We start from the raw sequence: 17,595 nt of genomic DNA, 5'->3' as shown, positions 1-17,595 counted from the left end.
TCTCTCTCTCTCTCTCTCTCTCTCTCTCTCTCTCTCTCTCTCTCTCTCTCTCTCTCTCTCTCTCTCTCTCTCTCTCTACATGCTCCCTCCCGCCATGAAAGAGAGTCAATGTTTGCCTACATGACTCGTGGGTTGCTGAGCCAAAACACTCGACACAGTGGACGAGGTTGCCGATGACAGAATGAAATGGAAGACCTAACTAGATGTTTTGTTTTCCTTCCTCGTTAACATTATTGTTGGCGTGGAATGTTTGTTGTTGTTGTACTTTTTTTTCTAAACTGTTGTCTCATTTTGTTGTTTTGTTATTTTTTTTCTACGTGTGTTTACTTCTTCATCGTGTTCATTTACTAGCATGGTGTTTGTTCTCTTCATTTGTTTCATTCATACTTTTATTTTCGATAAATCCTTCACTATGTTACTCTTTTCTCTCAATTAGCGGTGTCCTAGAATATCTCTTTTGTATGTTTTCAGTCGTACACACATTCCAAGTCAGCATGTGTTTTCGAATTTTTTCCTCAACAAACTGTACGATAATTGTCATGTATAAAACTAACCTCATCACTCAGTTTGCGATCCTGTAGAATGTGTCTAATGATTTCCTTTTTTTTTTTTTTCTTTTTTATGGTAGTAAACACTTTCCAACAATAACACTTGTTTTCCTGTCTTTTCCTATACATGATCGCTAGTCATGTAAAATTAACCTTATCACCCAGCCAGCGGTGTCCCAGAATGTTTGTTTTGTATGTTTTGCATCAGCACTAATTTGCCAGTTCACCCCTTTATTACCATCCCCAATATGATAATCCCTTCGTGTCGTGACTTCAGACAAACACCTCAGAGGGGAAAAGAATATCAGAGTGCGTTTATATTCGTGTTTACCTTCGTGTTACACTAATATGACATTTGATAACAGTCACAGGTCTTAATTACTATGGGTCCAACTCAAGCTTGGTGAAACGGTGTGATGCAGATTTAGAATGTAATCTTAAATACTGCCACTGACAGGGAAGGAAGTGATGCGATAGTACATCAATATACAAATACGAGTAAATACATAAATCTGTAGATATATAAATAAATAGATAAAAAAAAATCATAATAAACATAATATAACCCTCCAGTAACAAACAGAATCAAACAAAACACACGCCTCGATACACAAGGAGTTAATCTTCCACGGCCTTTCTTTCTTTTAATTCTTCATGACCATCACAGAAAATTAGTGACTGGACATTTTTACCGCAGCGTCCACCCTCTGACCTTTCTTTAGTGCGTGGGCGGCGGGGAGGGACTGACGAGCGAGGTGGGGGAGGTAAGGGAGGGAGGAGGAACGAATGCTGTGGGGATTAGTGCTGATGCGTGGGTGATATTTGGGTGGGGGGAGGGGTGGATAAGATGGAGAGGAGGAGAGGAGGGGGAGGGAGGAATCCAGAGGCGGTTGGGGAAGTTGGGACATGTGAGAGAGGGGGAGGGAGGGGTTGGGTGGGTTAGTGCAGAAGCGTAGGTGGTAGTACGAGTGAATAAAGTGAAGGAAGAGAGGAGATGCAGTGGTAGTGGGGAGAGGGAATTGAGGTTGACTGTAAGGGAGAAGGAAGGTATGTGGAGAGAAACGGGGCGACAGACAGGGAGGAAAGAAGAGAAGGATAGGGCATAAGTGTGTGTGATTGAGAGGTGGGGAGGAGGGATCTCAGTAGGGAGGAGAATGTAGGAAGGAGTCTGTCTGTAGGAGAGGATGGGTGGGCGATGGGAGCAGAGCGGGCGGTGCTGAGGGAGAAATAAGGAATTATCGGGGATTAAGATAGCAGCCGTTTTGGAAAGAAAGAGTAGAGATAAAACAGCTGGCCTAACCTCAATGCGATGTTTTGATTAGTTTGACCCGACCTGACTTCAAAACAGTGCTTTGTTTTTTGCGTGATCTTCCTTCGTCATGGCTTCTGCTGGATGGCGGGACAAGAAACTCTAAGGAAGAAAGGAAGGAAGGAAGGAGGAGGAGGAGGAGGAGGAGGAGGAGGAGAAGGAGGAGGAGGAAGAGGAGGAGGGAAAGGAGGGCAAAAGGACACGTTGATTTTCTGAAATGTATGTCAGCGTCATATGATATTTTCTTCTTTGTGTATTTCATTAAGTAAATTATCTTACGTCCTACAAATTATCTCAGTGTAAGTAATCTTAAGATATTATCCTTTTTTTCTTTTCTTTTCTTTATTTTTTATCATGAGAACCTTTTCCTTTCTTTGAATTTTCATCCAGGACTGATTGTTTTGAATTGTTTTTAATACATCCTTTTAACGTTTTCTTTTTTTTTTCGAAGTAGAAAAACAGAAAGTAGGTATAAAAGAAAAGAAAGAAAAAAAAAACATTGCGTAGTGCGTGAGTCTTAAGCTAACAAGGCTGTGGCTTAGGCTGAAATGGACTGTGTAAATAACTCGTGAGTCTAGTGTGACCTGAATTTTTTCTCCGTCCATTCTTTATCGCGGCAGCGAGGCTCACAACCAACAGCACCACCAAGCGGGAGGAGGCGTCGCTAAACACAGAGCAAACAAACGCCGCGTATGTTGCACGCTTAGCATGACACATTCACGCAGAGACGAGACAAATTAACATTAGTAGCAGAGAAGAAGAATTATTATCATAGTCTGTTTTTATTTTTTATTTCATTTATGAAATCCTAAACTGAAATAAAAAAAAATCATAATTGAATTAAATTAAATGACGACACTTTTCTACTTTCTCATTCATTTTCTTGGATTTTTCTTTTATACTTTTACTTTTTCTTTGTGTTTTTCCTCCTTCCTGTTTTATTTCTCGTTTTCTCTTTCAGTGAGAGAGAGAGAGAGAGAGAGAGAGAGAGAGAGAGAGAGAGAGAGAGAGAGAGAGAGAGAGAGAGAGAGAGAGAGAGAGAGAGAGACTGCATCAGTTAAACATGGTGTATAAATTCCTAGCTTGATACAGAGACCAGATAAGGCGTGACAAAGGCAGGTGTTTGAGGGCTGAGGTGTACCACAGGTGTGTGTGTGTGGGGGGAGAGAGAGAGGGAGGAACAGGTGTGTGGCGAAAAAGGGTACGAGGAGAAAGAAAAACAAGCAGCAATAGGTCTGACGTGGCTATTTCTGAGACACTAATCTAATCTAAACTGAGAGGCGGATAGTAAAGACGGTGGTGATGGTGGTGGTGGTGGATAAGGATGGGAGGAGAATATAAGGGCAGTAGTGATCTGCCGTAGGGTTGTAGAGGTGTGTAGGGATGGAAAGGAGCGGTGGGCGGGAAGGTAAGGCGAGATAGTGACCAAACAGGTGTGGCCCGTTGGGTGACCCCCGACGCACTCCACCACGTACTATGACACTAGACACCAGAGTCCTACTACTCCTCTAAGCCCCTCTCTTCCTCCTCCTCCTCCTCCTCCTTATCATTATCAAACACTAACCCTATCCCTCCTTCATTCAGTTTCCTGAAGTGAAAAAAATAAATAAATAAAATATTTAATATCAGCGGTCTGTCAGTATTATAAGCTCCTGGTAGACTTAATACATGTTGCTCTTTACGATTCCTTCCCTTCTACCTGTGCACCTCTCGGGTTTGTTAGTGTGTATATTGTGCCACCTGTTTTAATCTCCCCTCCCGACCCAGGAGTGCGTGGGAATGGTGTCGGATTTCATTTAAGATGATTGAAAGAATAATCATTGATGTATTATTATTACGTACGTAGCAAATCATTAACTGCTGCGTACACAACACCATCTCATATCGCATAGATGTCTGCAGTTGTGCTTTTCTCAACCTTAGTGTTGTTCTTGGTGTTGATGTTGTTATTGTGGCTGAGGTTGTGATTATTACTGCTGCTATTGCTGTGGTTGTTATCGTTATCGTAAGAACACTCAGGATTATTTATTTTTCAGCAATTCAGGCAATTAGTGCACATGCTATACTAAAGTTACAAGAATAAACTCACTCCCTAGTAACTCTCTTTCTTCCATCTATTCCTATGTACATACCTCCTCTCTTTCTTATTTTCGTCCTTTTCTTCTTCCTCCTTCACCTTGGGGTAGGGCGCGGGGCACTGCCGGCCTGTCAGTGGGTGAGGGTGCCACGGGTGTCAAATAGCGGCCAGGCTGCCCGGTGTGTTCTTAAGCCACCCACCCCGTGTTCCCCTTTCTCTGTAGGTCACCTTTCCCTCGGGGTTTCCTTACGCAAACACCCTATCATTCCTCTGCCTTGATATACGGATCTGTCAAAGGTTCTCACCACTGCCATGTTTCATACGTCTTGTTTAGAGTTTAGTAGGGAGGATAAACGGAACGACGTAGCCGCGTGTAATACTTGGCAGCGTATGATAACTCCTCCCTTAACCGGGGCATTAGTTTGATGACTGAAATTACTATCATTACGCCCAAGCTTCAGGGTGCCGTGAAAAAAATAAGGTTGGAATGCAGTCTCTGATGTATCTGCGTGTGTGTGTGTGTGTGTGTGTGTGTGTGTGTGTGTGTGTTGAGGTGCATAAGTAGGTGGAAAGTTTGCATGTTCATTGTTCTGTTGATACGTAAGAGCACATGCAAAAAAAGTATAAAATAGACATTGTTGAGGGAATGCACAGGAATACTTAGAATGGATAAGGTGAAGTGGATGTCTTTGTGAGTGGATGTACGTAAGAGTGGCATTGGGTCAAGGGCTGTGGGTGAGAGGAGGGATATAGGAGTGGTGTGGTGGTGGTGATGACAGGTTCCACAAGTCGTGTTATGTGGTGGTGTTGGGGCGAGAGGAAGCCTGCCCCTGTAGATACAACCTCTCACCTCTTGTTTCTTGTAATTTAGGTCTCCGTCTCCGCTTTCATCGTGTCGAAATAACTCTGAGTTCTCAATCTTTTTTTTTCTGATTTTAACTTTGATCTTCGTCCGTCGTAAAATTTGCCTTGAAACTACGTACGTGACCTTAACTTTATTTGATTTCTGCTGAGTATTTTTGGCGTCTATTAGTTCTTTTCTACATTTGGGTCGCAATTAAATGTTGTTAAGAGATTACCGTATTTTTTCTCTCTACTGTGAGTTTTCTCTTTGTCCGTGGTAATCTTTTTCTTCTCTTCTTTTTTTTTCTTTTCGTCCAAGAATTGCTCTGGCTTAATCACTATTTATTCCTGACTGGTGTTTGTAGCAATCATTTCTTCCTCCTGTTCATAATTTAATGTTCCCATGAGACTGTTGCTTCTGTTTCGACGTGTCATGACATCGTGTGTGTGTGTGTGTGTGTGTGTGTGTGTGTGTGTGTGTGTGTGTGTGTGTTATGTATTCGTATTTATTTATTAATTTATTCATTCATTCATTTGTCAAGGTGTGTTATATACTCGTGGGTATTTATTCATTTATTTATATATTCATTCATTCATTTCCCAAGGTATTCATTCGTGTTTCTCTTCTCCCACAGATGAGCAAGAAAGGGTGCAGAAAAAGACCTTCATGAACTGGATCAACGCTCACTTAGCTCGGGTGAGTAAGAGCAGCAGCAACAATAAAGACATCAGCAATTCCACCATCATCATTACTAGCACGTGGGTAGAGCAGCGGCCCCGACCACACCCATCCGTTGCTCCCTATCCTGCACTTTCAATATCCCGCATGCTTGAAAGACACTCTTGCTTAAGTTATCGTATAGCCTTGAGCTAATGGTAGGGAGTTAAATTTCTTCATAATGTATGTGTGGCGTTTATAGATCCCGAGTGCTTGAAAGGCCAATTTTGCACTTTTGCCTGCTTTATCGTATGGGTTTGTGTTAAGTAATAGGAACTTAGGGTAGTCCGTAATATGTGCATAGTATAGGGCAGTGCTCCCAACCACACACACCTTTCGCTTTCTACCCAGCGTTCTAAAATCCCGCGTTGATTGAAAGGACACTCTTGCTTAGGTTGTTGTATAGGGTTGAGTTAAGTGGTAGGAAGTTGGAATTGTTCATAATGTGTGTATGAATATTAAACAAAATATTTCCCGGAGAAGCTCGGTCGGTAGAGAATTTTGCCCGTTAATCAGAAACTATACACTTCAGCTGCGGTTTTTTTTTTTGTCTTATATAACAATATATATATATATATATATATATATATATATATATATATATATATATATATATATATATATATATATATATATATATATATATATATATATATATATATATATATATATATATATATATATATATATATATATATATATATATATATATATATATATATATATATATATATATATATATATATATATATATATATATATATATATATATATATATATATATTATATATATATATATATATATATATATATATATATATATATATATATATATATATATATATATATATATATATATATATATATATATATATATATATATATATATATACATATATATATATATATATATATATATATTATATATATATATATATATATATATATATATATATATATATATATATATATATATATATATTTTTTTTTTTTTTTCTTTTTTTTTATATTGTTCATTGTTTATATAAATGAACTCTGGTTATCTATCTAAACATCCGCATTCTGTGTATATATTTATTTATTTATCCATTTTATATTATTTTGTTTTATTTACCATTCTAGTTTTATAATTTTTTTCTTTTTACTTTTCTTTTCTTTTTTTTCTTTCTTTTTGGCGCGGTTGTGTATTTCCAGCCTATCAGTGGCACGGGTATTTAGCGTCTGGCGTTCTTTCATTAAGATGGACAAGTTTTACAGGTAGTTCCAGTTCTGTTTCTCATCAGGCGTTTCTTCGACTTTTTTTCCCCCTCGTTGTCCTTTTTTTTTTTTTTTTTTACCAACCACGCAAAGTCACATGGCGTAGCTAATTTTTTAAGACTCTCTCTCTCTCTCTCTCTCTCTCTCTCTCTCTCTCTCTCTCTCTCTCTCTCTCTCTCTCTCTCTCTCTCTCTCTCTCTCTCTCTCTCTCTCTCTCCCCCCGCCCCCATAATCACCCAGCAGGTCTCCAGCATCCTCTTCCTTCTCTCCCGCGCAGCACGTTCCACCACTGAAGCTAAGTGATCTGATCGAGGACCTGAAGGATGGCACCGCGCTGCTCGCCCTGCTGGGAGGTGCTGTCGGGGGAGAAGCTGCCCATCGAGAAGGGCCGCGTCCTCCGCCGGCCACACTTCCTCAGCAACGCCAACACGGCACTACAGTTCCTACAGAGCAAAAGGGTGTGCTTCACTTGATGTTTTTAAGTACTTATGGGTGGTTTTATTTGTTGATTTGTGTTAATGGAGGTTTTGGTTTTGAATTTTAATGAGGACTTGGTGCCATTAGGTTTCTTAAGTTTCTTATCATAATAGTTCACTTGGAGGAAAAGAAAGATTTTGGACTTAGTATTGTTTAATTGTTGATTTGACTCAGCAATAGTTTTCTCTCTCTCTCTCTCTCTCTCTCTCTCTCTCTCTCTCTCTCTCTCTCTCTCTCTCTCTCTCTCTCTCTCTCTCTCTCTCTCTCTCTCTCTCTCTCTCTCTCTCTCTCTCTCTCTCTCTCTCTCTCCTTATCTTCTCTCTCTCTCTCTTCTTTTTTGAGTATTCATTTGATTACCATAATGGAGGTTTTTGTTTTGAAGTAAACTTGGTGCCATTAGATTTGAATTCCTTGTTATATTTCAGATGGTCTCTCTGAGGATGGCTATTCAGGCCGAAACGTTAGAGATTAAAAGAATCCTAACTCCTCCCTGGGTTTTTATCCCCCTTCCTAAACCCAACTACTTGTCAACATGAACAATTCACAGTAGTATGTTTATGTTATCTTGTGGTGCTTTATGGTGAGATGCGATCCTAAACCACCTCCTTCTCTCCTCAGATAAAGCTTGTGAACATCAACCCTACGGACCTGGTGGACGGGCGGCCCTCGGTGGTGCTGGGCCTTATATGGACCGTCATCCTCTACTTCCAGGTAGGAGCGTCACCCAACTTCCACCATGACTACCGCTGCCGTGCCTGTATCTCCCACAAGCTCGGGTTTAAGGCTTTCTTCGGCCTAGACAGGCAACTCAGAATCCTCACATGGAAGAGCGGCCACCTGGCGCCATACTCATAGCTGGGAGGGGTGGCAGGCCTGGTGGGGAGGTGGCAGGGAAGACCTTGGTGTAAAAAATGTTGAGGCTGAGTCAGCAGCAACACTTGTGACAGGGTGGAGAAATTGAGGCTTATAGTTAAAGAAAACTTACTATTCGCTAAATTTTTAATGTCAAGAAATAACTAGAGGTAGTCCTTGCTGCCAAGAAAGGTCATTCACTCGTCGGGGAGGTTGAAGCAAGGTCACGTTCAGTGAAATAATGCCAACTTTACAGGGTGTCGGGACCAGACATAGCCAGAGTCCGGATGTAGAGAGATGTCACTCGTACACACAGGTTAGACGACCCACACCTTGCGTGCCGTTCTCACAGCCTTCCACACCCACACCGTCTTTTGTGAAGCGTCCAGGCACTGATCTGTTGCATGACTAGTTTCCATGTTATGGACATGGCACCTTTCTTGGCCCTTTTGTTCTCATGTAAATAGGCATCTTTCCGTCGGTTTCCAATACCTGGGGCCGCGAGCATCACCTCCCCGAGCGTGCGGAGCCTCGTCGCCCGCTGCACCACCGCCCCTATACCTCAGCAACACAGAGCTTGTACAGAACACCTCGCTAGTCACAGCACACTTTTAGGCATTATTATCATCACTCTGAGACACGATTAGTAGGGGGATTAGTAGCGAAAACGAGTGCAGCGCGCTGCACACGGGAAGGTTTAGACTAGGATGTGTTATCGGATCACCATTATATGTGTGTGTAATGGTGCTCCTGATGATGGCACGCAGCGGCTGCACTGTGCCAGCTGGTGGAGCGTCCCTATGTGGGAGCCTTCCTTGCAGCAGGCACCCTGAGCCACATCACAGTATATATATATATATATATATATATATATATATATATATATATATATATATATATATATATATATATATATATATATATATATATATATATATATATATATATATTATATATATATATATTTTATTTATTTATTTATTTATTTATTTATTTATTTATTTACAATTCAGCTCAATTCTTTTCTCATACCTTTGCTCTTAATGCAGCTCAACCTATCTAGTAACGAGTTTTGTAGAATAAACGGAATAAATGTTGTCAGCACTAACAGACCTGTGTCCCGTAACCACGCCAAGCGGTGTTCATCGTGGTGCCTCGTTTGGGACTGACGCGGGGCAAGCCTCCAGATGCACTTTGCCAGCTTAAACAACTTTGAAGTTTTCCTCCGTGTTCCCTCTTATCCGCTGCTCCGTGTCAGTCCCACAGTGCACTGCGGCAAACATTCGTCCACGTTTGCACACACAGTGACATCAGGAGGTAGACTCAGTCTAAGTACATTACTAAGACTGTCTGTGTGCAGCTATACAAACCAGGTGTCACATGTGTCACTAGGTCCAAACTAACACGATAATTTCAGTTATAAATGTTAATTATGTACAGTAGATATTGCATTGTATTATATGTACATTTTGTCTTCAGTACTATGTTCAGAGTTGACAGCTTAATGTAGTTGTAGAGAAAACTGTATTTTGACATCTTATGGAAGTCCTGAGCTTATTTCTCAACACCTCTTTAATGCATAGATCAAAGTACCCGAGGATGAGGAGTGGGAGTGGGAGGAGGAGGTGGTGGATTGGGAGGAGGAGGAGGTGGATTGGGAGGAGGAGGACACTATATACGTGGTGAGTTCAGTCATTGTTCGCCTTAACACTGAGGGTGAGGAGCCCGCCTCGCACCACCAGCTGATCGTAGTGACACGTAGCAGCGAGGAGTGGGCCGCCACCCTTGGCAGGGCGTGGCGGAGGCGGCCCAGCACAACACGCACCGGCCTGGACTGCATGTCTCGGTCTACTACCAAGAAATGTCTTTTGGTCTTGCCTCGCCCCGCGCTTCCTGCACTCATGACTTGTCTCGTGTAGTATTCGCCATGCACACAAGTTCTACCACGCCTTGCCTTAGGTATCCTATCCATATCACAATATTCTGTATTTAATAAACCTCAGTAATTCATGATGTGCGGCTGAAGGGAATGATAACCAAATGCTATTATGGACGACAGCGGCAACACGACATGGTTAGCATTCAAGCACGTTTTGTTGGTTTACGTTCACAGTACTTGAGTTTTCATCACGTAGGTGTGCCTGTTCGAACTCCAGTACTATTGCAGTTGTCTCCTCACGTTCAGAGAACACGTAGGAAATATTGCTACACAAGACAGTAGTACCTTAGTAAAACATTTAAAAATATGTGTACAAACTTTTATTTCTCTAGCACCATCACCAAATATGGCATCCACCAGGCACCTCATCATGCAGCGCACACCTTGAGGCACTGTCTGCATGCATTACTTGATCTTGTTACCATCTTATGCATAGTAGATGTTAAAATTTGGTTTTATCCGATTGTATCGAAAAGAAAAAAGAAAAAAACGTTTTTACGCCTTAATTTACTTTTTTTTTTTTTTTTCCTTTTTTTATCACAACCAATTAGATGCATGCATTACCTAATCGTACGTTAATTGAAACGTGACTCTTTCACATTAGACAATAGCGCCTTACTGTTATATCTCATAAATTTATTTGTACTCACGAGTAGGCTATGTGATGGCTCCACCATGGTCTTCATGATGATCCAGAACATGCTTATACACTTTTGAAAAATTACTTTCAGTATTTCATTTCACAAAGAGAGATTATAGATTGTTCTTGGTTAATGAATATGCAATACAAAGATCTCCCAGTACAATGCATTTTTTTCCCATACAAGTATACTTTTTACGAGTATCCTGCCTACAGTGTGTAGTGTTACATGGACAAGTGTAATACAAGTGTCCTTGGCCGTGCCCCCAGATCGAGGAGAACACCCGCCAGCTGGAGCGTCTGAGCCAGCTGATGGAGCAGGAGGCGGGAACGAGGAGCGACTCGCCCTTCTCGATGGCGTCGTGGACGGAGGGTTGCACTATTTCCCGCGACCGACCCTCCGTCACACGCCGCTCCGCTGCCGCTGAAAAGTGGAAGATGGGGGCGAAGAAGACCTTGCTGGAGTGGGTGCGCCAGACAGTCACCAAGTAAGGAATCCCTGTGCAAACATTTATCACTCGCCAGCCAACCAAGCATATTCCTCCCTCCCGTGAGGAATTTTTTCTTCTTTTTTTCCCTCTGTCTGTAGGTTACTAGTTTTCAGTTATGAATTATGTCACTATAAGCTTCTTCGGCAATATGTGGCTTGTGTTCAATAATTGTGTACTTTATGGTGTGTAGCCTATGAAGGTGTTACGTAATTGTGTTCATTGTTATCGGGAACCTCGATCTTTTTTTTTTTTCTTTTTTAGAGGAACATTTATTTGCTTTGAGCAGTTACTACTACTACTACTACTACTACTACTACTACTACTATTATCACCTTTCAGGAAGTTTGGCATAATCGTGAACGACTTTGGAACGAGTTGGCGGGACGGCACTGCATTCCTTGCCCTTATCCAATGCATCAACCCTCGCCTCGTGAATCTGCAAGTAAGAATTACAACACATTACAAACACACACACACACACCCACACACACACACACACACACACACACACACACACACACACATATATATATATATATATATATATATATATATATATATATATATATATATATATATATATATATATATATATATATATATATATATATATATATATATATACGAGTATATATATATATATATATATATATATTTTTTTTTTTTTTTTATGGCAGGAATGCATCCCTTTCTTCTGATAAAATGGAGCACTAAACTGAAAGCTCTGCCGGATGAAAAAAAAAAAAAAATCAAATACGTACCTGAGAATAACAGGACACATTTGAAATTAAGTTGGCCTGTGGATCTAGATGTTTAATTTTATCTTACTATTGAGCAGGATCTCTCTCTCTCTCTCTCTCTCTCTCTCTCTCTCTCTCTCTCTCTCTCTCTCTCTCTCTCTCTCTCTCTCTCTCTCTCTCTCTCTCTCTCTCTCTCTCTCTCTCTCATGTATTCTTGAACAGCCTCCTTTACATGTACGTAAACTTAATCGTCTTTATATTGTCATGATATGAATACATAGTAAATACTGTATGCTGCATTATTGCGTTCTCTCCCCCACAGACGATGATCCAGATGACGAATAAGGCGCGACTGGAGGCTGCGTTCCGTATAGCCGAGCGAGGCCTGGGCATTCCCTCCCTCCTGGACGCCGAGGATGTGGATGTTGACAAGCCGGACGAAAAGTCAATCATGACTTACGTGGCATCATTCCTTCACAAATTTCCAGAACCTGGAACCTCTACAGTTCCAGTTAGTATATATTTTAATCTTGTTCATTAACGTTTATATAGTCTGCATTATAGATTTCATGTTTCACCGTTTCACCGCTTGGTAGATTTTCTAAGATCTCGTTGCTTTGGGAGAAAGAAGTTAGAACAGAATGTTTGCAAGGGCTGTCCATCACCCGGAAGGAGATACCGTGAGAATAATCTAGGAAGATCACTTTGTTTACATGTATGTATGTAAAGTATGCATGTATGTACAGTGTACTTAATGTATGAATCTGAAAATTAGTATAAGCGCGATAAAAGTTGAATAATGCTAGTGTCAGAATTTAAAAAATCCGTTACCCTTACCACTAGCTTCAGGAAATAAATGCTTTGTTTCGATGCCAGAAGCAGACTTTTCATATCTAAATAGTTTTAACAATATAATCAGTTGGGGAATAATTATGGAGAACTGTTGGCAACTTTTCACGTTAAAATTCCAAATACCGCAAGTGAACATACTTCACTTTCATGCCCTCTTTACTAATTATTTTATTGTAGATTCGGCATTTTAGAGTTAGAATGAATCAAGGAAATTGATTTATGTGAATCAGCAAATAATTTTCTAAGAACCGACCTCCATTTGTTAACCAGAAAAATACGTCGCTGAAAGACCTGAGTACAAAGGTATCCCACACGCATGCGCACAGCTCCACTGCACGGTTGCACGCAACACAGGAGCTGTCAGATATTTCGGGGATATTCCATCCATCTTGTGTTGCGCTCATGGTTAGTTTACACGTGATATCATTGTAGATTTGCCACTTGAAGGTTAATATGAATTTAAGAAATGTACCTTAGGGAATGAACAAATAATTATGTAATAGCAGTAAGTAGAGATTCTTGTGTTAATCTCAAATAATATTGCTGCCTGTTGGGTTTTCCTAGCGTAGTGCGCGCAACAACACAAACACCGCGCATGCGCAACCCTCAGTGCATGGATGCACGCAACACTACACGCAATACCAGGATTGTCTGAGATCGCTCCCTTAGTGTACGGAAATACACGGATACACACCGATCATTTGCACTATGTTACTGCCAACATGATGCACGCAACACTGGTCTACATTGACATTGTTTCTTCTTAAAGACGTTGCTAATCTACTCACTGGCCAATATTTTTATTTTTTTTTATTTACATTAGCAGACCTGTCGCTCCTATGAGGCTACGGAAAAGAGAAAAAATAAAATAAAACAGGAGAGAAAAATTTAGGAATGTAAAGATGAGACGTAGAAAGAAAATTAAATTGAGAGAGAGAGAGAGAGAGAGAGAGAGAGAGAGAGAGAGAGAGAGAGAGAGAGAGAGAGAGAGAGAGAGAGAGAGAGAGAGAGAGAGAATTGCCAGTGGACGGAATCCAGGGTTTATTTATAAGTAGCATTGATAGTATTTGTTTTTGAGCTTAAACTTTTGAGATGCCAGAAAAGAAAGATAGCAAGTATTCTTAAAAAAAAAAAAAAAAGTTAAGAAAACCCTCATAATGTTCATTTTCATACAGGTAATTACATTCTCTTATCATGATTAGTAATATGTATGTATCGTACGATTTTTATGACGATTTTCACTACAGCCTTGCACCAGCCCAACTTTGGAAGCAGCCGGTGCAGGGGATATGCTTAGTGAGATAGAGATGGAGTACACCGAACTGACCACATGGCTGTCCCACACCTCCAAGTGGCTGGACACCCTCCACGACCCAGCCAAGCACGGCAACATCAACTACGAGGTGCGTGTGTCCTGGTGTCATCAGTATCAGACAGTATGCATTGAACGGTGGTGGGACGTCTTGTTATCCCCTTCACTCCTACTTGGTACATATATCCTTAATTATTAACCACTCGGGGATATTTCTTCTCGTTCTACAGGAATCTTCAAAAGTTATAGTGGCTAGAAATTGCAAAATTCATTCCTTTTTCATCCCTTTCTCTCTTGCAGATGTTTGTAACTATTTCATGCATTGTTTTTTTAGTGCTGTGAATTATTGTATATCTTAACATTTAATATAGAAACAATAATTATGTACTGAATAAACCACAAATGCCTAAGCATAAACAATCAGGTGTTTCATCTATTATATATATATATATATATATATATATATATATATATATATATATATATATATATATATATATATATATATATATTAGTTTATGCTTCAGAAAAAGCAATTTTAGCTATGTAAATTAGCTATACATCAGACGTACTAATATTCATGGACTGCCACGTGTAGGCCCGATGGCTCCTTGCAGCTTCCCGTGCTGTCTTATGTTCTTATTATGTTTTAATGTATGCTTATGATCTACAGAGATTCAAAGCTCTGAAGACAGAAGCAGACGAGAAGAGGCTGATATACGAGAAGCTTCATGAGCTGGTGGAATCTCAGTCTTCTGTCATATCAATCACAACTGACTCCTGGGCTGGCATTGCGGCATCCTGGAACAAGGTACGGCAGTTCCTCTCACTGTTGCTCGTTACGTTTACATTTTAGATGCACAGATAGAAAAAAAAAATTGGAGTCAAATGTAGTGTGTGTGCGTGTGTCCGTGTGCGTGCGTGCGTGCGCGCGTGTGCACGCGTATTTACTAATTGATTTATGTATTTATTTATTCATTCATCTACTCATGTATTATTGTTATTATTATTATTATTATTATTATTATTATTATTATTATTATTATTATTATTGTTGTTGTTGTTGTTGTTATTGATTTTCACTGATTTGATTTTTTATTTATTTATTTATTTTCCTATTTATATATTTATTTATTTTATTTATTTATTTTCAAAGTTTTATTTCTACATTATTTTTATTTATTCATCCATTCATTCATTTTTATCTTCCTTGGTGTCAGGTTTCGCAGCAGCTGTCTCATTGGATGTGGCTCTTGGATGCGGCGCTGCCCGGTGCTCTTGGTCCAATAGGAGAGTGGCTGAGTCGTGCTGAAGCCATGCTGGGCACTGAGGTCAAGCTGTATGGCAAGAATGACGAGGTGGGATTATGCTGCTTGCATCGTTAAAGTTTCTGCTTCGTTTTTGTTATATGGTTTATAATGTCTGTTTTACAGGTAGTTCATTAAATTTGGTTATTTTAAAATACATCTTATGACTAGAATCAGGTTTATATTCTGAATTTTATTCAAATACTTATAAACTAATGATGACAAGCATATATTTAGTGCCCTCTAAGGGGTGTGATGTTCCCTTGTGGCAGACGATAATTACAAATCCTATCACTGGATTAAGAGAAATACAAATTCTGACACTTTTATGATTTTTAATAAATAATGGAATAATCCGAAATAATAATAATAAAAAGAAAGCAATTCAGAAATACAAAATAAATGGTAGCGTACTCTTCAGTTACATAATTCAGAAATACAAAATAAATGGTAGCGTATTCTTCAATTACATAATAAAAACTACGATGGAGATATTTTCGCGACTACTGAGTTGTGGGGGAGACCAGAGAATAAATAAATAAATAACAAATATATACCCAAAAAGTATGTATAGACCTGAGGACAGTCTCACACGGTGATCTCGAACCAGGTGGTTTCACTAGTCCCGTGGAGAAAACCAACAAAAACAGAACGAAAAAATGCGAATATCTATTCACTCAGAAAACAGTTTATCATCAGGAATATCTGAGGAGAATCCGAGAGGGTCTGAGGAGAATCCGAGAGAGACTGCTTTAGTAAAATTATTGTTAAATAAACACTTACTTAATATTACAGGAATGGAGGGGGAGATTATCAGACTGCATGCTCACCTGAGGAGAATCCGAGAGAGACTGGCTTTGCTTGTGAGGAAATCGGCGGGAAACTAAGGATAAAGGTTTCCAATGGGGAAATTTATTAAGTTATAATTTTGTTTTTAGTGGGGGGGGGGGCGACTAGGTTGTGAGTTCAGGGATGAAAAATATGAATAATTAAGTTACTGTTTACTTTATAGTTGTTACTTTAAGAAGTTTAATTCAATGGACTTTTGAAATCAATTGGGGAATTAGTCAAAGTCTGGTATCTCTTCCCGGCTTGCGTAGCAACAGGGGTAACAAGGCAGCGAAGCAAAGAAGACTTATCAGATTCGTCAACCTCATTGGCGCGGCGTAATTATCTGGGATTTGTTTGAGCTGGTTTAAGACCTTACCATTATAGAATTAATTTTATCGTATTAAGGGCTCCCCATTCTCTGGGATTAGGTGAAAAATTCGCCTCTATAACCTGGCCAAGCAGGAGAAATTACGTTTATTCACTGGGTAAATTTTGTTATAGAAGTGGTCAACACAGTGACGCTGAGAGGGGGGGGGGGGGAAGCAAGGACAAAAGGACACTGAGGAGAGGAGGGGAAGGGGAGGGGTTAGTCACATGGTACTGAGATTCTGGTCACCCTCGCACATTACATGGGCCTTAGCCTAGGAAAAAAAGTAGAAATATACATAATTAATTTCTCAGCACTACATATACAGGGTGCCCCATAAGTTTCTATACATATGAAAAAATATAAGAAATTATTGAATTATGGAAAAATATATATATATATATTTGTGTTATATGCTCTACATGACTGCCTTTTTGTGTTGAAAACACATTTCAATGCGTGTCCTCCACTGCTGAAGAACACGTTCAAACACATCTGGATTTATGCTTGTAATGGCGTTCGTGATACCATATATATGGAAAACTTATTGGACACCCTGTATATTCATATTACCATTTAATTTTGTACTTCCCAGATTGCCACTCTTCTAAGTAAAAAGATAGAGGAGCACAAAACATTCTTTTCCAAACTGCCGTCCATTATATCAAGCTTTGAGGCTGTGAAGACTTCCAAGGATGCAGCATCCATCCCCAAGCAGCAGCTGGAGGGCATTGAGCTGCGGCTCAATACCATTGCCCCCCGTGCTGCACGGAGGAAGATTAAACTCAAGTACCTGGAACATAGAGTAAGTCTTAACACAATAAAGTTCATGTTGAAAGTGGCAAAATCAAGAAACTTAGCAATGATGTGAAGCAAAACTTTCAAACTCCTATTTTACAATTGAGTCAAATAGAGTTCTGTCAATTAATGTAGCATATTTGATTTTATAGTCTCAGCTCCAGGTTTTCTCAGAAATTAATGCTGGATATTCCTCAAATATCATGAACACCACAAATATTGCTGTCATCTCTTATT

The 17,595-nt window shown here is 39.7% G+C and overlaps 1 protein-coding gene and 1 long non-coding RNA gene across 10 annotated transcripts in view; one reads left to right on the top strand and one right to left on the bottom strand.

Annotated features, from left to right (window-relative positions):
* Positions 1 to 17,595, top strand: part of LOC135102104 (muscle-specific protein 300 kDa-like) — a 241,276-nt gene that overhangs the window by 30,225 nt on the left and 193,456 nt on the right. For all 9 annotated transcript variants that reach the window (XM_064006869.1, XM_064006870.1, XM_064006871.1 and 6 more), the window contains exons 2-11: positions 5,413 to 5,474; positions 7,030 to 7,210; positions 7,848 to 7,940; positions 10,931 to 11,148; positions 11,491 to 11,593; positions 12,214 to 12,402; positions 13,991 to 14,146; positions 14,729 to 14,866; positions 15,276 to 15,413; positions 17,156 to 17,365. In XM_064006869.1, the coding sequence (XP_063862939.1) occupies positions 7,076 to 7,210; positions 7,848 to 7,940; positions 10,931 to 11,148; positions 11,491 to 11,593; positions 12,214 to 12,402; positions 13,991 to 14,146; positions 14,729 to 14,866; positions 15,276 to 15,413; positions 17,156 to 17,365 (1,380 nt within the window). In that variant the 5' untranslated portion in view covers positions 5,413 to 5,474; positions 7,030 to 7,075. The remainder of the gene's footprint in view (positions 1 to 5,412; positions 5,475 to 7,029; positions 7,211 to 7,847; positions 7,941 to 10,930; positions 11,149 to 11,490; positions 11,594 to 12,213; positions 12,403 to 13,990; positions 14,147 to 14,728; positions 14,867 to 15,275; positions 15,414 to 17,155; positions 17,366 to 17,595) is intronic.
* LOC135102110 (uncharacterized) lies at positions 15,266 to 17,241 on the bottom strand. The gene is made up of 2 exons (XR_010269526.1): positions 16,146 to 17,241; positions 15,266 to 15,392 (listed from the first exon to the last, which is right to left on the bottom strand). It is a non-coding gene; the product is annotated as an uncharacterized LOC135102110 (long non-coding RNA).

The sequence above is a fragment of the Scylla paramamosain genome, chromosome 7, assembly GCF_035594125.1.
Source record: "Scylla paramamosain isolate STU-SP2022 chromosome 7, ASM3559412v1, whole genome shotgun sequence".
NCBI lineage: Eukaryota > Metazoa > Arthropoda > Malacostraca > Decapoda > Portunidae > Scylla > Scylla paramamosain.
This window is presented reverse-complemented; position numbering and strand designations above follow the sequence as displayed.